General features: G+C 45.2%; 1 protein-coding gene across 1 annotated transcript in view; it reads left to right on the forward strand.

Moving 5' to 3' along the window:
- Positions 1-753: 753 nt before the first annotated feature.
- The window catches only part of XPO4 (exportin 4), an 81,338-nt gene continuing 68,252 nt past the window's right edge, over positions 754-13,839 (forward strand). Inside the window, exon 1 of the mRNA XM_086621545.1 lies at positions 754-831. Coding sequence (XP_086477671.1) covers positions 754-831 — 78 coding nt within the window. The remainder of the gene's footprint in view (positions 832-13,839) is intronic.

Genomic DNA, 13,839 nt, shown 5'->3' on the forward strand with positions numbered 1-13,839 from the left:
ATGGAGTTACGTGGAAGAAAAACATATTTTAGATCAGTTTTAAACCTTGACTTTTTATTTTTGCCTGCCAGAAAGCAGTCTCATTTGTAAAGACACCAGACACCTTCTCCACTCCCCATCACTTTCTGAGCTGTGATTTAAAAGTTAATCCTTCTCATCCCACTAAAAACCTGCAAGCACCGCTGAACACAAGGGACCGCGAGCAGCTGCTGCCCGCGGTCTCACCAACACCCGAGCTCACCGGCGCGGTGAACGCGACCGAACCGGGCAGCACCCAAACGAGTCCCGCGCTCCGGTCTCACCCCGCGCTCCCGACGCTCCCGCCTCAGCCAGCTTTCCCTGGCGCGGCCCAGGAGGCCTTGGAGCGCTCCTCCGCCCACACGCGGAGCGGGCGCAGCCGCGGGGCCCGGCAGGTGCGGCGGCCTCGAACCGGCGGCGACGACGGGCTCCGCCCCGCAGCTCCGCACGCCCCGCCGCGTGCGCCGGACCGGGCCGGGCCCGCCCCGGAGGCGGGCGGGAGGGGAGGGGAGGGGAGGTGGGGAGGTGAGAAGGTGCGCGGCGCGCAGGGGTAGGGGCTGTCTCCGGCCGCGCCGCACGGCCCCCCCCGGCTGGCGGCCGGCGGTCACGCTGCGGCGGCAGAGCCGCCGCTCCGCCCGTGCGCCGGGGCCGGGCCGGTCCGCGCCGCGCCCGGGATTGGCTGCGCGGCCGCCTCGTCCCAGAATGCAGCGCATGGCGCGTCATTGAAGAGAGACCATGATGGCGGCGGCCGCGGCGGCGGGGGGGGGCCCGGAGGTGATCGCCCAGCTGGAGAACGCGGCCAAAGTGCTGATGGTGAGGCGGGCGGCGGCACGCGCCGCGCCCGGAGCGGCGCCTGGCGGCGGGGGCGCCCGCGCCGGCCCCTGCCCCCCCCCCCCCCTCCCCCTTCCCCGCCACCCGCGGAACCTCCCGCCGCCCTCGACCCCTCAGGCGCGGGGCTCGGGGCGCAGCCCGGCGGGGTGCGGCGCCTCCGCCGCCCCCTCCCCGCCTCCTCCCGCTGCCCGGGCGGCCGCCGCCGCACCGGCTTGTCCCTGTCACCCCGCAGCCGGGCTCGGCCCCCGCCGCGCACGCCGCGCCGGTCCTCCATGTGCCGCCCGCTCTGCTCCTCCCCGGGCAGGCAGCCGGCGCGCCGAGCTCCCCGCCGCGGCGGGGTGTCCCGTCCTGTACCCCACGCCCCTAGCCCCTCGCACCGCCATTGTCCACCGCGGAAACCCGCGCCGAAGTTGCCGGTCGGCAACTCTTCCCTCCCCGCGGCGGGGGCCGGGGCCCCGGGGCGCTTCCCCCGGCGGCGGTGGGAGGTCGTGCCCTGTCCCCGGCGCGGGCAGCGGGGCTCCGTCGGCAGCGCGGAGGCGACCTCAGAAGTGCCGCCAACTGCGGGCTGAGCGCCGCTCCTTTCCAGAGTTTTCCTTCCAGTGGCGGAGCACGGGGCAGCCGGAGGCTCACGGTGCTGCTGCGGCGTGGAAGCAGAGCGCTCCGTGGTGCTTCACGCCCCGGTCTTTTTATTAGCAGTTAACTGTTCGTGCTGCCTTCCATGGTGGCAAGGAAGAGAAAGTCCGCGCGGCGAAGATCAGGATTGTGATGGAGCTAAACGTTTATCGCGACTGTTGATGCTCAAATGTCCCGGTCGCATGTCCTTGTGAAAGTTTTTTGTTCCTTTGAATGAAAAGCTGTATGTTGGCCGCTGTTGTTTACAGGCCTTACTTGCAGATCTTCTAAAAATGACTAGCTTAAAGCTTTCCTCACGCAAAATTTGTCTTACCGAAGTGTGATTCCAACAGAAACAAAGTTTTGAAGTTGTCGGTATCAAAGAGATTTCACGCGAACCAAGCAAACAGTAGGAAAGTTTGCCTGGTATCGATAATTGATCAATGACCAGAGCTCGAATGATTGTGAGTTTATTGTCTTGCTGAAGCAGCCTGACTGTGAAGCAACAGGCGTTTCATTTTACTCACGGGTGTCCTCATCAAAATACTTGTGTGTTATTCCTTGGGAAATCAAAGCCTAAAAAACATTGACTGTATTCCCAAACAGGAAATTAAAGGCGGGCAGCTTAGCAACAAGCACCGATCCTTTGAGAAAAAACTTCTCAAAGTATGCAAACAGCGATGCGTTTTAAGCTTTGAGTTGCTTTTGTTTCATACGTGCCTTTGCGAAACATGACTGTGTAGACTATGGGACGTTCTCATAGTGTCTATGTATCTCAGTTTTAAAAATAACACAGTCGCTGTGATTACCAGAAGCGTCTGACTGCGTAGGGGAAATACGTAATAAGTGTTATTATGAGACAGAACACGTGTGTGGAAGGAAGCTGGCGGTTAGGTAGTTTTCAGTATCAAACTAATAGCACATGGAGTGACATGTCCAAAGTTTCACATCTGTGCTAGAAAACTTAATGCTAGTTGTGTTGGCATAGTCTCCGTAGCCTAAGCCCTGCTGCCGTAGAGGGGAAATGCAACTTAATGTGGAGTTTAAGTAAATAAAAATATTATTACAGTGAAAAGATGCAAAACTTTTATGGTAATGTATGAAAAATTGAAAAATTTTTCTGTTGAAAAATAGGTGCTAAACTTGCTGGTAAAACTGAGTCTCAGGTCTGTAGGCACATGGTTGTTAGGATCCGTGTTGAATTTCTAGCTTCCTCTCTCCCTCCAGCCTCTGACAGTATGAAGCTGACTTGTTGTGGTCATTAGCTTTTTCTTGTTCTTCTTTTTTCTTTTCCACAGCTGCTCTTGGAAGTCTCATAGACAACACTGAACTAACAAGCATTAGTTAGATGGCTCTTCCTGAGGAAGCTGCATAAACCAGAGATATTTACTAAGGCTACCCATGAGGTTAAGGACGCAGAATCAGGCTTTAAGCTGATTTGGCTCTAGAAGAGCTGTGAGAACTGCTTAGGGTAATTGCTCTGTGTTTCTTCTCAAAAATCACCAGGTTGTTGGAGTGACGAAGGAGAGGAGGAGCGCAGAGACTGAAAGGGTTATGTGCTTTGCTCCTGTTCTTTCTCACTCGCAACTGTGGAAAAACAAAGGCTGAATCATGTTTCAGGACTACGCCTGAACACTGACGATCTTAATTTAATTTAGCTAGAGGACTGCACTGTTTGGTAAAATCTGGTAAAACGTCTACTCGGGGATGAGGGCAAGAAGTAACTGTGTGTAGCAGTTAAGAGGTGTGAACTGATCAAATGAACTTGTGGGATCGCTTAGAAAGGTACTTATGTAAAAATCTGAGGATCTGGGGGGAGGGTGGTGAAACTGGTGCTAGTAGTGGAGGTCATGTAGAGGCTGACACCTTGCACTGGAGCTGTACCTGGAGTGATGGGAAAGGGCAGAGCTGCGAATGGTCTGACAATAGATGGCAGCAAGGTTTAACTGGGCAGGGAATGGTGGAGGGATTCAGTGGGATTTTCATGTGCCAGCTGAGATGAGTAGCAATCTATGCAAAATAATACAGTTGGCTAGGGAGGCTTCAAAGGTGATGCAACATATCTGAGGATGGAGCAGGGAATGGGGTTGGTGTATGTGATACTTCTCTTGATTTCAAACTGAAATCTGAGTCTTGGGGGAGAGTAATGGGCTAGAGGAATTCAGACATGCTAATAAAAAAACCTGAATGTGTTTAATTAACTTTCCTTGAGGGTAAGCATGGATTACCATGACCTCTCTCAATCTTTGATAAATATTTTCATAGTGTGTTTTTTTTTTTTTGTAATTGCTCTGTATTAGTCGAGTTTTCCTTTGGAAAACTGCTTATATGTCATATAAGACATATGACATATCTCTTATATGTCATATAAGAGATAACGTTAGTTCTGATCTCATAAATCACTGGTCTTTATGGACTTCGCAAACCGTGGCATGCAATGTATGAAAACTGGAATGATTCAATGTGTTCTCTCACCAAGCTCCTCTGCAGCTGTATAGAAATGCTTTTCCTTGGTTACTAGTAATGCCTTTCAGCACGTTCTAGGAAGCCCACGTTCACAAAGCTTAGTTTGGAAAACGATTGAAATTTTATGTAAGTTGAAGAGTTGTTATAAAAGATGAAGTTGAGTTGCCATTAGCTGCCAAATATGACTTTGAATGCTGGTCCTGTGGCAGTTTTCTGTGGTGTGAGAGTATTTGCTATATTGGAATGTATGCACTTCTTGGGTACTTAATTCCTTCCCAGCAAATCTAAGGGTGTTTACTTGAAGTAAGGTCCCTGTAGTGCCTTGTAACTTAAAGTGTAAAATGCTGTGTGGCTGTTCAGTGCCGTAGGCTGATATACACCTTTCACCTGTGTGACTTTGGCTTGGTGAAGACCATACACGAGCATCTGCATGAGCTGAATGAATTTACTGCTCCTCTGTTTCCAACTGGCATGGCATCCCCTAACCAAATGTATGGTTATGTATGTATGTGGTTCCTATCTATTATGTTCTGTTTAGCTCAGGTGGTAATTAATGCAGAATATAATTTGTATCAGTTAGGCACTGTTTTAATAGCTATTCTCATGGATGAGAGAAGACATAGGTTGTATTACTAAGGAAAAAAATGTAAATGGCATCCCATAGGTGAGAGGATGAAGTAGGAAGCATGCGTAAGACTGTTTAGTTGTTGATGGGAGTTTAATAAAGCAGGTTAAAATGTTTTAGCATGTGATGTTCTGTGACACCTAAATCTAAAGTCACAGGTTATAGCTTGTCTCCCCCCGTCCCCCTCCAAAAGGGGTTGTTCTGTTCCTGCCTGCAGCTCCACTTTCTCCCATGTGACTCTGTGATGAACATATTAATATTGGTGAGATGACATAGGAATTAAACAAGGGAATGGATTTCTGTCAAGTTAGCAAGATGAATTTGCTATCTGTGCAGCCATTTCAGTTGCAGAGCTAGCATGGAGGGGCTGAAATTAAGTTGTCGGACATGTACAGGGCTGGACTGCCCCTATTAGCAGCAGTGAGCCGTCAGGTTGGCTCAAGTGTGTCATATACCTTCACTGTACAATTTACTTGCTAAGTCAGACTGTCTTGATATTAGAAATGCCAGACTTTTCTCAGAGGTGCACAGTGAAAAGACAAGGTTACAAGTTTCAGAAAGGGAAATTCCAGCTGGAGAGAAGGCAAAAAAAAAAAACCCAAACCACAGTAAGCATGGTCGGTGAGTTCTCTTTTGGGCAGGGGATTGAGCCAAGTAAGATCCAGATGTCCCTGTCATCCTAAACTGTTCTGTGCAACATGGGTCTGGGTAGCATTAGCAGGTTCAAGAACAGTTGAGCAAAGGCTTTTGCAGAAGAATTCCCTTTAGAAGTTTGTAAGTGTTCTCATTTCACTGTGGTTTGTTTTGGGAACAGTGGGGATCCACACATTACCATCTTCTCAAGGTACTACTTAGTTTGTGCCTTATCCTTCCCTTCTGAGGGAGATTTCAGGCTAAAATTGGGTAGTCTGACACTGGTCAAACAAACTTCTCTTTCAGATATTGAGATAATCTTATAGAATAAGAGCACAAGGGAGCACATTAGTATCCTTAAAACCCAAGAACTAATTGTTTATATCACCTACTCTGACAATTTGTATGGTTGGCTTTTTTTTTTAACCTACTTTTCTTGGAGTTCAGGACCATGACAGTCCTCCTTGAGGACTGAGGATGTTCAGTTTCTCATTGCAGCCTGTCTGTGTTGCAGGGCAATTTTTCAGACTGTAAGGCATGACTAATAGTAAGAGTGAAAGGAAGAGATGGACTAGCTCTGATTTTGTTATAGCACGTTACCTGTCGGAAGACAAGTGAATCATTGCAGTGCTGAGAATTTGTTGAAGTCGTCCAAGTCATCACCCAGCAAAACAAGCTGGATGTGTGCTATATTATGTCTGGATTAGACCAAACATCTGCCTAGCTGAGTTCTGTTTCCAGTGACAGCCTCTTGCTGCTGCTTTAGAGAAAGGGTCTGAAAAATAAGGATAATCCTTTCTCTAGTATACCCTTTACCTTATTTGAATTAGCGGTTTTAAGAGCTCAAGATACTGTCATTGTGTTTAATGATTGTTGGTCAGCTTTTCTTTCACGAATGTCTCCAGTTGTTTTTGGAATTCATTTGTATTTTTTATTTTCCTAGTTTTTATATTATACTTGTCTGGTAGTGAGTTTAACAGGTGTTTTTGGAAAAACCCCCAATGTTATTTTATTTGAGAGAAGCCTACTGTTTGATAATTTAATTAATTTCTTGAATTATGAGAAATACGAGATCATTGTTCTGATTTTTCTGCTACAGTATCCTTTGTGATTTTTATAGCTCTTTATCATATTGCATCCTCCAGTCATCTGTTAGCTAAACTGAACGATCTTGTCAGTTTTTCATGTGGGAGATTCCCCATATATCTAATCATCCCTGTACTCCTCTGTAGCTTTTTAGATTTATGATACCATTTTTGAGATGGACTAACCAGAACTGCATTCTTTTGTGATGTGAGTACGTGAGGATTTAGATGGCTGTAAAATTTTGGTATTCCTCTGTATTCCTTTCATACTAGTACTTAACAGTACTTTTCTTTATTACTTCAGAGCAGCAAGGTGATGTTTTCAGGGGACTATGCCCAAACAGTCCAGATCTTTCTCTGGAGCACTGCTAAGTTACTTAGACTTCATCATATGTATGTATAGTTTTTCCTCCTTTTGCTTAAGAACTGGTATGGTTGATGCATTTTTACAGGCACACGGTTCAGATTACAGCTTGGGAGGTAAGTACCGGCATTGCGCAGCATGCTAATGAAGCTTACCTAGAAGCTGAGAACAAACGTGCATGGAGCATACCTGAAACACATGGTACTAAGGGTGAGGAGTTGAGAACAGGAATATGAGGATTGATACAGATTCTGGTATTTTCGAAAAGCAAACATAGCATCTGATGAAGTGAAAATCTAGTGAAATGAGATTCTTCATGCTTAGAGTTTATTTCCCCTGATTGTTTCACAGAGGGAGTATTCATCTTTAAATCAAGATGATGTTTTATGCTCATCTGACGTGTCACTGTTGCATTGGCATATGCGTATATTTTATTCTGTCTCGTCAATGACAATGCTATGTGTCTGCTCCTAGATTCGTCTGCTGGGGAGCTTCATTAGTCTGTAACTCCATCTGGATAATTCTTCAGGCCCTACCTACTGCTGTCTTCCCTTTAACCTGCTTCCTAAGAGTCTTATTGTTGTTATCCTAATCTGTGTTCATTAGTTAATTAACAGCTTTCCATATGGAAGGGTGGAAGAAATTCTCTTGATTATTAAGTTGGGCTGATGCTGTCACAAGCAGCTAAGTAATATATTCCTTTTCATAAATTTCTGACACTATTTGAATACTAAAAAGTCTATCTGGATTAGATATACATAAGGTCTCCACTTCTGTGTCCTGGCTTGATGTAGAGGTGGAATTCTGAATTTTGATGATCATATCCTTCTCTGTTTTACCAGGAGAAAATGTATTCTTCATATCTATCTCCTTTCCTGCTTTCCAAGTCTCCTTGGCTTCCCCAGAACAAAACAAAGTGGAACTAATGCCTGTACTGGGGCAATGACCTGGTAAAGGGAATGTGGTAGCATTCGGAGCGATTTTGATGCATGGTGGGGTGTGTGAGAGGCATGAAACTGCGTATGCACTGGGAGATGCAGCGTAGAAGGGAGGATGTCAGATGTGGGTCTTCAGTTCTTTTTCATTCCTTTAAAGTCTGTCTAAAACATCCTGTTGAATAGGGAGTAGTTGCTAGAATGGGGAATTTAAGAAATGGGGGAGAGCTGGCAGGAGGAAATATTTTAAATAATCCCTGTTCTTTTCTTTCCCTGCCTCCAAAAAAGGAAACCCCCAAATGTACCTATTTCTAGGACTTAATGGTGAGTGGCAGCTGTACAGTGCTGCCTTTGGCTCTACCAAAACAGGGTGGTACTGCACCCACCTCAGTGGCTGCATGGTGAACTGGCTTGGCAAGGGGATGCAAGAGGAAAAGATTTTTTGATTCTGGTAATTTTTACTATGTTGCATTATAAACAATGTTGCTATCTTGACCCAAAGGAAAAAGGTTGCCTGTGTTCCTAAAAGAAACTTTGGTGAAATTACGCTGTTAAATCACTTAGGCAGCAGCAGATTCTCTTTATCTTCAGATCTGGACTGATTTTCTTTTTTTTAATGGAAAATACACAAAGTTATTTGGATTGCTATAGGAGCAAGTGAATGAAGTTTTATTGCTTTTTTTTTTACTCTAGAAGTTGGATAAATTGGTTTAGTGGTGCCTACCAAATTCAAAATTTCCAGAACTATAAAAGTGAATATAAAGAAAGGCTACAGATATATCATGGTTTGTGCTGAAGTTATGCATTGCAGTGTTTATCCTCATGCAGTCCAACTGCGTTATGTGCAGCTGTGCAAAATGTTAGAGGCACGGCTGTAGTAGTGTTGAAAATAAGCCTCATGCTAGGGTTTCTTGAAGGCTTTGTATAATTAATATGTGGCTGTGAAATCAATGAAGTGCATAAAGGTGTTTTGCCATGGAATTTTACTGTTTATGATGACGATCCCTGGGATTTCAAAAGGCTTGGACAAGGCGATGAACACCTGCAATCCCAGGCTTGTAAGCATGATGCAGACATAGGCTACGTTTTCCCAGAAGCCTAAACCAGCCTAACAGGGAGTGTCTGAGGAAAACCATTACTTGTCTTTTTTTTTTTTCTGAGTTGATTATATTGAGTTTAGAGAGCCAAACTGGCTCACAGAAGGACCTGCCACTTGCCAAAGCTAGCTCGAGATAATGTTTATAATGTACGTGAAGGAATGGAGAGGAATTAGCATGGTTGGAAGGAGAGGAAGAAGCTGTCCATCACTGCATTGCCCCTCTGGGAACCACAGCCTTGGAGTTCTGGAGAGGCAACCCCTGTTCACTTCTGTTAACCAGAATCCTAGGATCCTATTGTGATAAAGGAAAAGAATAGTACCAGCGTGTTTCATGAATGTATTTTGAAATCTGTTCATGGGAAACGCTGCAGAAAAGTTACATGATACTTGTCTTTTGTGTACTTCACTGAAGTATTCTATTTTCCTGGTAAGAGTAATGCTTGGAGTGCTCGTGTTTTGGGGGCTTGCTGTTGTATGGCATTGAGGCTTTACTGGAGTGGGTGATATCATAGAATCATAGAATGGTTAGGGTTGGAAGGGGCCTCAAAGATCATCTAGTTCCAGCCCCCCTGCCATGGGCAGGGAAACCCTCCACTACACCAGGTTGCCCAAAGCCTCATCCAACCTGACCTTGACTTTGTGTTTCCAGTTTTCCTTGATAATTGGTAACTTGGTAGCTTTTAAGACACCAAGAGGTGGATGAGCCATGTTCAATCAGTTCTTCAGGCTGCTTTGGAAGGACCCTGAATTCTGCTCTTTCACATCACAAATGAATGTCCTGGCTGCTGAGGTTTTTGCCCAACAACAGGTGAAGGAGGGCAGAGGCAGTTTGTAGAATTCACAAAACAGGTTGCAGCATCATTAACAGAGCCTGAAAATCCAGTAGTTGGGTGTACTGCAGGGGCTGGTGAATTGGCCAGTGCCACGGGGCATCTGTGGCTCTGGGACGTAAACGTCAGTTTGTACAGGGATTAATGGTGCAATTGGATGATAACCAACATTGAGTTATACCATCCTTTAGTATTATAAAACAATATTCCAGCTATTGTTAATTGTGGTGTTAGTGATGATAGTGAACAGTAACAAAGCTAACACAACAGCAGTAACAATGGTGCCAACACAAACCACGCTGGCTCATTTACACGCTTGTTGATGAGTTACTGCAGAACTGTCACCTTTCTGTGACGTTGGCAGCACAAGAGAAGTTATACCTCCATAGGCCACTAGGCTGGGGATGGGGGACAGTCTTGTATCACGCTGGTCATGTGGGACAAACATCATCAATCTGGGGTCCTCTCTGGACTAGAATCTCAAAGAGTTGCAGTGAATGGGCTCGATGTCCAAGTGGAGGCCAGTGATGAGTGGTGTTCCTCACTGATTGGTACAGGGGCCAGTGCTGTTTAACATCTTTGTCATTGACATGGACAGTGCACCCTCATCGAGTGCACCCTCAGCAAGTTTGGTGACAACACAAAGTTGTGTGGTGTGGTCGACACACAGGAGGAAAGGGATGCCATCCAGGGAGACCTTGACAAGCTGGAGAGGTGGGCCTGTGAGAACCTCATGAAGTTCAACAAGGCCAAGTGCAACGTCCTACACATGGGTTGGGGCAATCCCAAGCACAAGTACAGGCTGCGCGGAGAATGGATTGAGAGCAGCCCTGAGGAGAAGGGCTTGGGGGTGTTGGTTGATGAGAAGCTCAACATGAGCTGGCAATATGCGTTTGCAGCCCAGAAAGCCAACCGTATCCTGGGCTGCATCCAAAGGAGCATGGCCAGCAGGTCGAGGGAGGTGACTCTGCGCCTCTGCTCTGCTCTTGTGAGACCCCACCTGCAGTACTGCCTTCAGCTCTGGGGCCCCCAACATAAGAAGGACATGGAGCTGCTGGAGCAAGTCCAAAGAAGGGCCATGAAGATGATCCAAGGGCTGGAACACCTCTCCTATGAAGACACGCTGAGAGAGTTGAAGCTTTTCAGCCTGGAGAAGAGAAGGCTCCAGGGAGATCTTCTAGTAGCCTTCCAGTACCTAAAAGGGCTACAAGAAAGCTGGAGGTCTTTTTACAAGGGTGTGTAGTGATAGGACAAGGGGCAACAGCTTTAAATTGAAAGAGGGGAGATTTCGACTAGATGTAAGGAAGAAATTTTTTACAATGAGGGTGGTGAAGCACTGGAACAGGTTGCCCAGAGAAGTTGTGGATGCCTCATCCCTGGAAGTGTTGAAGGCCAGGTTGGATGAGGCTTTGGGCAGCCTGCTGTAGTGGAAGGTGTCCCTGCCCATGGCAGGGGGATTGGAACTAGATGATCTTTGAGGTCCCTTCCAACTCAAACCTTCTATGATTTTGTGTAGCTTCTCTGCCTTGGGCATGCAGCAAAGGCAGGGTCCTTTTCTCTTTTTGCTGATTTTGTCTGGCTTTGCAAATGGATGATCTTCAAGGTTTTGGAATGAACTTTTCTGAACTCAGTCTGCCACAACGTGGGCTTGTATCAGTGGTCTTGGCATCACATGGGCCCTTCAGTCAGTTCCTCATTCGTCTTAGCGTGACTTTACCCAGGTACTGTTTGCGCTGACGATGCTGCCTGCTGTGGGTTTTGCCTTACAGCTCAGTTAGTTTCCGCTTACATTACACTCCTTGTCTTAAAGCTGCATTTTACACACTTGGAACTGGTAGATTTCATGAGGGCTCCTCCACAGCATCTATTTGTATATATGTGTATATAGTAACTGGAGTTCCCCAAAAGGAGACCAGATCTGTGTCTCTGTTGCAACAGGACTGCAGCCCTTGGGGGGAAAGAAATATGTTCCCCCTTGCAGCTACGGGTGCTGGCTTGATGTTAGGTGTCTCAAAGCTGAGTTTGTGTGGTTTTAAAGCAGTGGCTGAAAAGCATTACTTGAAAATTTCACTCATCTTATGTGCAAACAGAGATTTGGATGTTTTCTGCACTGACCTTAGGTTTTTTTTTTGTTGTTGTTAAGGTCTTAACCATTCACATTTAGCTTATCTCTATCATCTCTGCAGTCACTGACTTCTGCTATTGGCTTTGCTAATAATCTTTCTGCTGTTTGACTTTTTATCAACCATGCTTTTTTTGGTAGCTTCCCAGATGCCCGAAGTCTTGCATCTTTATTGAGAAAATGTGCAAATAGGTTTACAAAACACGTATGCTCCTCTCTGGTGAAGAAAACATGAATAGTGCTTTCCTTACCTGTCAACAACAACAGAAGCCCAACCCAAAAAACAGACATGCGTCTTCCTGAAAGAATTAGGGAGGCTTAGCTTCAAACCCTTTGTTTTGTGAGGTTGTTTTAAGTTGGATTAAGAACAGATGTTGGGTAGCTTCAGGATAATGAGTTGTTTAGTGGGGAATATGTAAGTATTAAATTCTAATATCAAGAGAAATTACGATATTGTTTCTGGAGCTATTCCCCTGTTCATGTTACAATAACATTCCCTCTAACAGAGCTAAGAATAAAATATATAATATGACCACGTTTCTTCACAATCATTTTTCAGTTAAGTATGTGGAGCCCTGTGACTGTTCAGAGCTTGAGTCTTAGCTAATTTATGCAGGTTCTTAGAGTGAACTTGGGCACTTAGCTTTAAGAGTCTTAAAAATTGTCTGTTCTAAACAAAACCCCAAAATATGTTCATGTGGAATAGTAAAGAAAAAAATTTCTTTATAAAAGAAATGCTTTTTAGAAGAGGATATCTCAAAACACATGTGGTGTGCCTGCTCCTTTGTGTATTGGAGGGCGAATACTGAGATGTAGCTTCTTTGGTAACGTGGTTCAGGCTGTATCCGCAAGAGAAACAAAGCAAAAGTAAATGACATCCTGTCTTCTCAAGTATGTACAATTCCAGATATATTTTTGCTATTTCCCGGTAATGGGCAAAACATTAGGGAAAGGAGCTTTTCTAGGTGTTCAGCGAAAGTCCAGAATTTTTCCTGGTTTTGAGTGAAAGAAGTGTTTCACTTTGCAAAATTGTTTTCAGTTTTGCAATTCCTCTTGGCTTCCTTATCCTGCAGGCTGGCTTAGGTGATGAGCTTCTTCCTCTGCCCTCTATTCTGTTGCTCTTTTTTTTTTTTTTTGCTAAATCTTGATTTCCTCTTCCCTGTAGTTACATTTCTGTTTGCGTACATGATTCAGGTATTGTGTTTCATGTGTATTTTACTTGTGTCTGTCTGTAACTTTCCATTAATGTGCTAACAGCTAAAAGCTGTTAATAAAGGTAGGTGTCTTAGGCCATGCCATTTTGAAAGTACACTAAGCCAAAGGAGTTTTCCATGTGAAATTTAGATAAACGTTGAAAACTTAAAGGAATCCTTATCTCACTTTTAATCAGCTCTTTCCAAATAACTACGCTGGGACAAAATGGTTTTGAAATTTTAGAAAGATTGATGGAAGAGGAAGTGCTAAACCCTGAATTTTGGCAGGGAAGCTGGCTGCCCTGTGTGCCAGCCTTTCTTTATTAGCTTGGTGAGAGGAAGCACTTTTGTGATAGGAGGCAAAGCCTAAGGCTTTCAGAAACTAAAATGCATCGTTATCTCAGTTTAAATCTTTCCCGGAGTGATTCTATGTTGGGGGTGTGTGTGAGGCAGATGGAGGGTTACCCATGTGGTGTCCTGTTACCCCTGTGATGTCCTAGTCCATCTGCACGTGCTTACTGTAGAAGGCTGCCTGTAAGTAAAAATAATGCCACCCCTGCAACAATGGGTGGTTATAGCTGTAGTTTTAGCAAGTTTAATTTGAAATAGGACAACAGGAAAAAAATAGATACTACAAGATGCTTCTTCACATAGAGGGAATATGAAAGTTCCTCTTGCAATAGGAGTGCAGTTGCTGACAATATTGATGTACAGTGAGCCTGATAAGTAGGTTATGTATCACCTACATCTGAACTTGTGAGCTTTGGAAAATGAGTGTGGTCATTACCATCGTTATTATGATCTGCTTTTGAGTAGAAAAGAGGTCACAACAGTTCTTCCGTGACATAAAACTTTATCTTGAAATTCACTGTCACAGTCCTGGCTGTTTTTGTTAAGCCGTGCTTATTATTGTTAGTACTTTTCTAAAGCATTTTGTCTTCACTGTTGTGTTACGCTGTATCCTGGTTTTCATTTCCTAAACTTGCACAAGTGGAAGACTCTTGAAGTTTACACTGAATTTTCTTG

This window comes from Tauraco erythrolophus, chromosome 1, assembly GCF_009769465.1.
Source record: "Tauraco erythrolophus isolate bTauEry1 chromosome 1, bTauEry1.pri, whole genome shotgun sequence".
NCBI lineage: Eukaryota > Metazoa > Chordata > Aves > Musophagiformes > Musophagidae > Tauraco > Tauraco erythrolophus.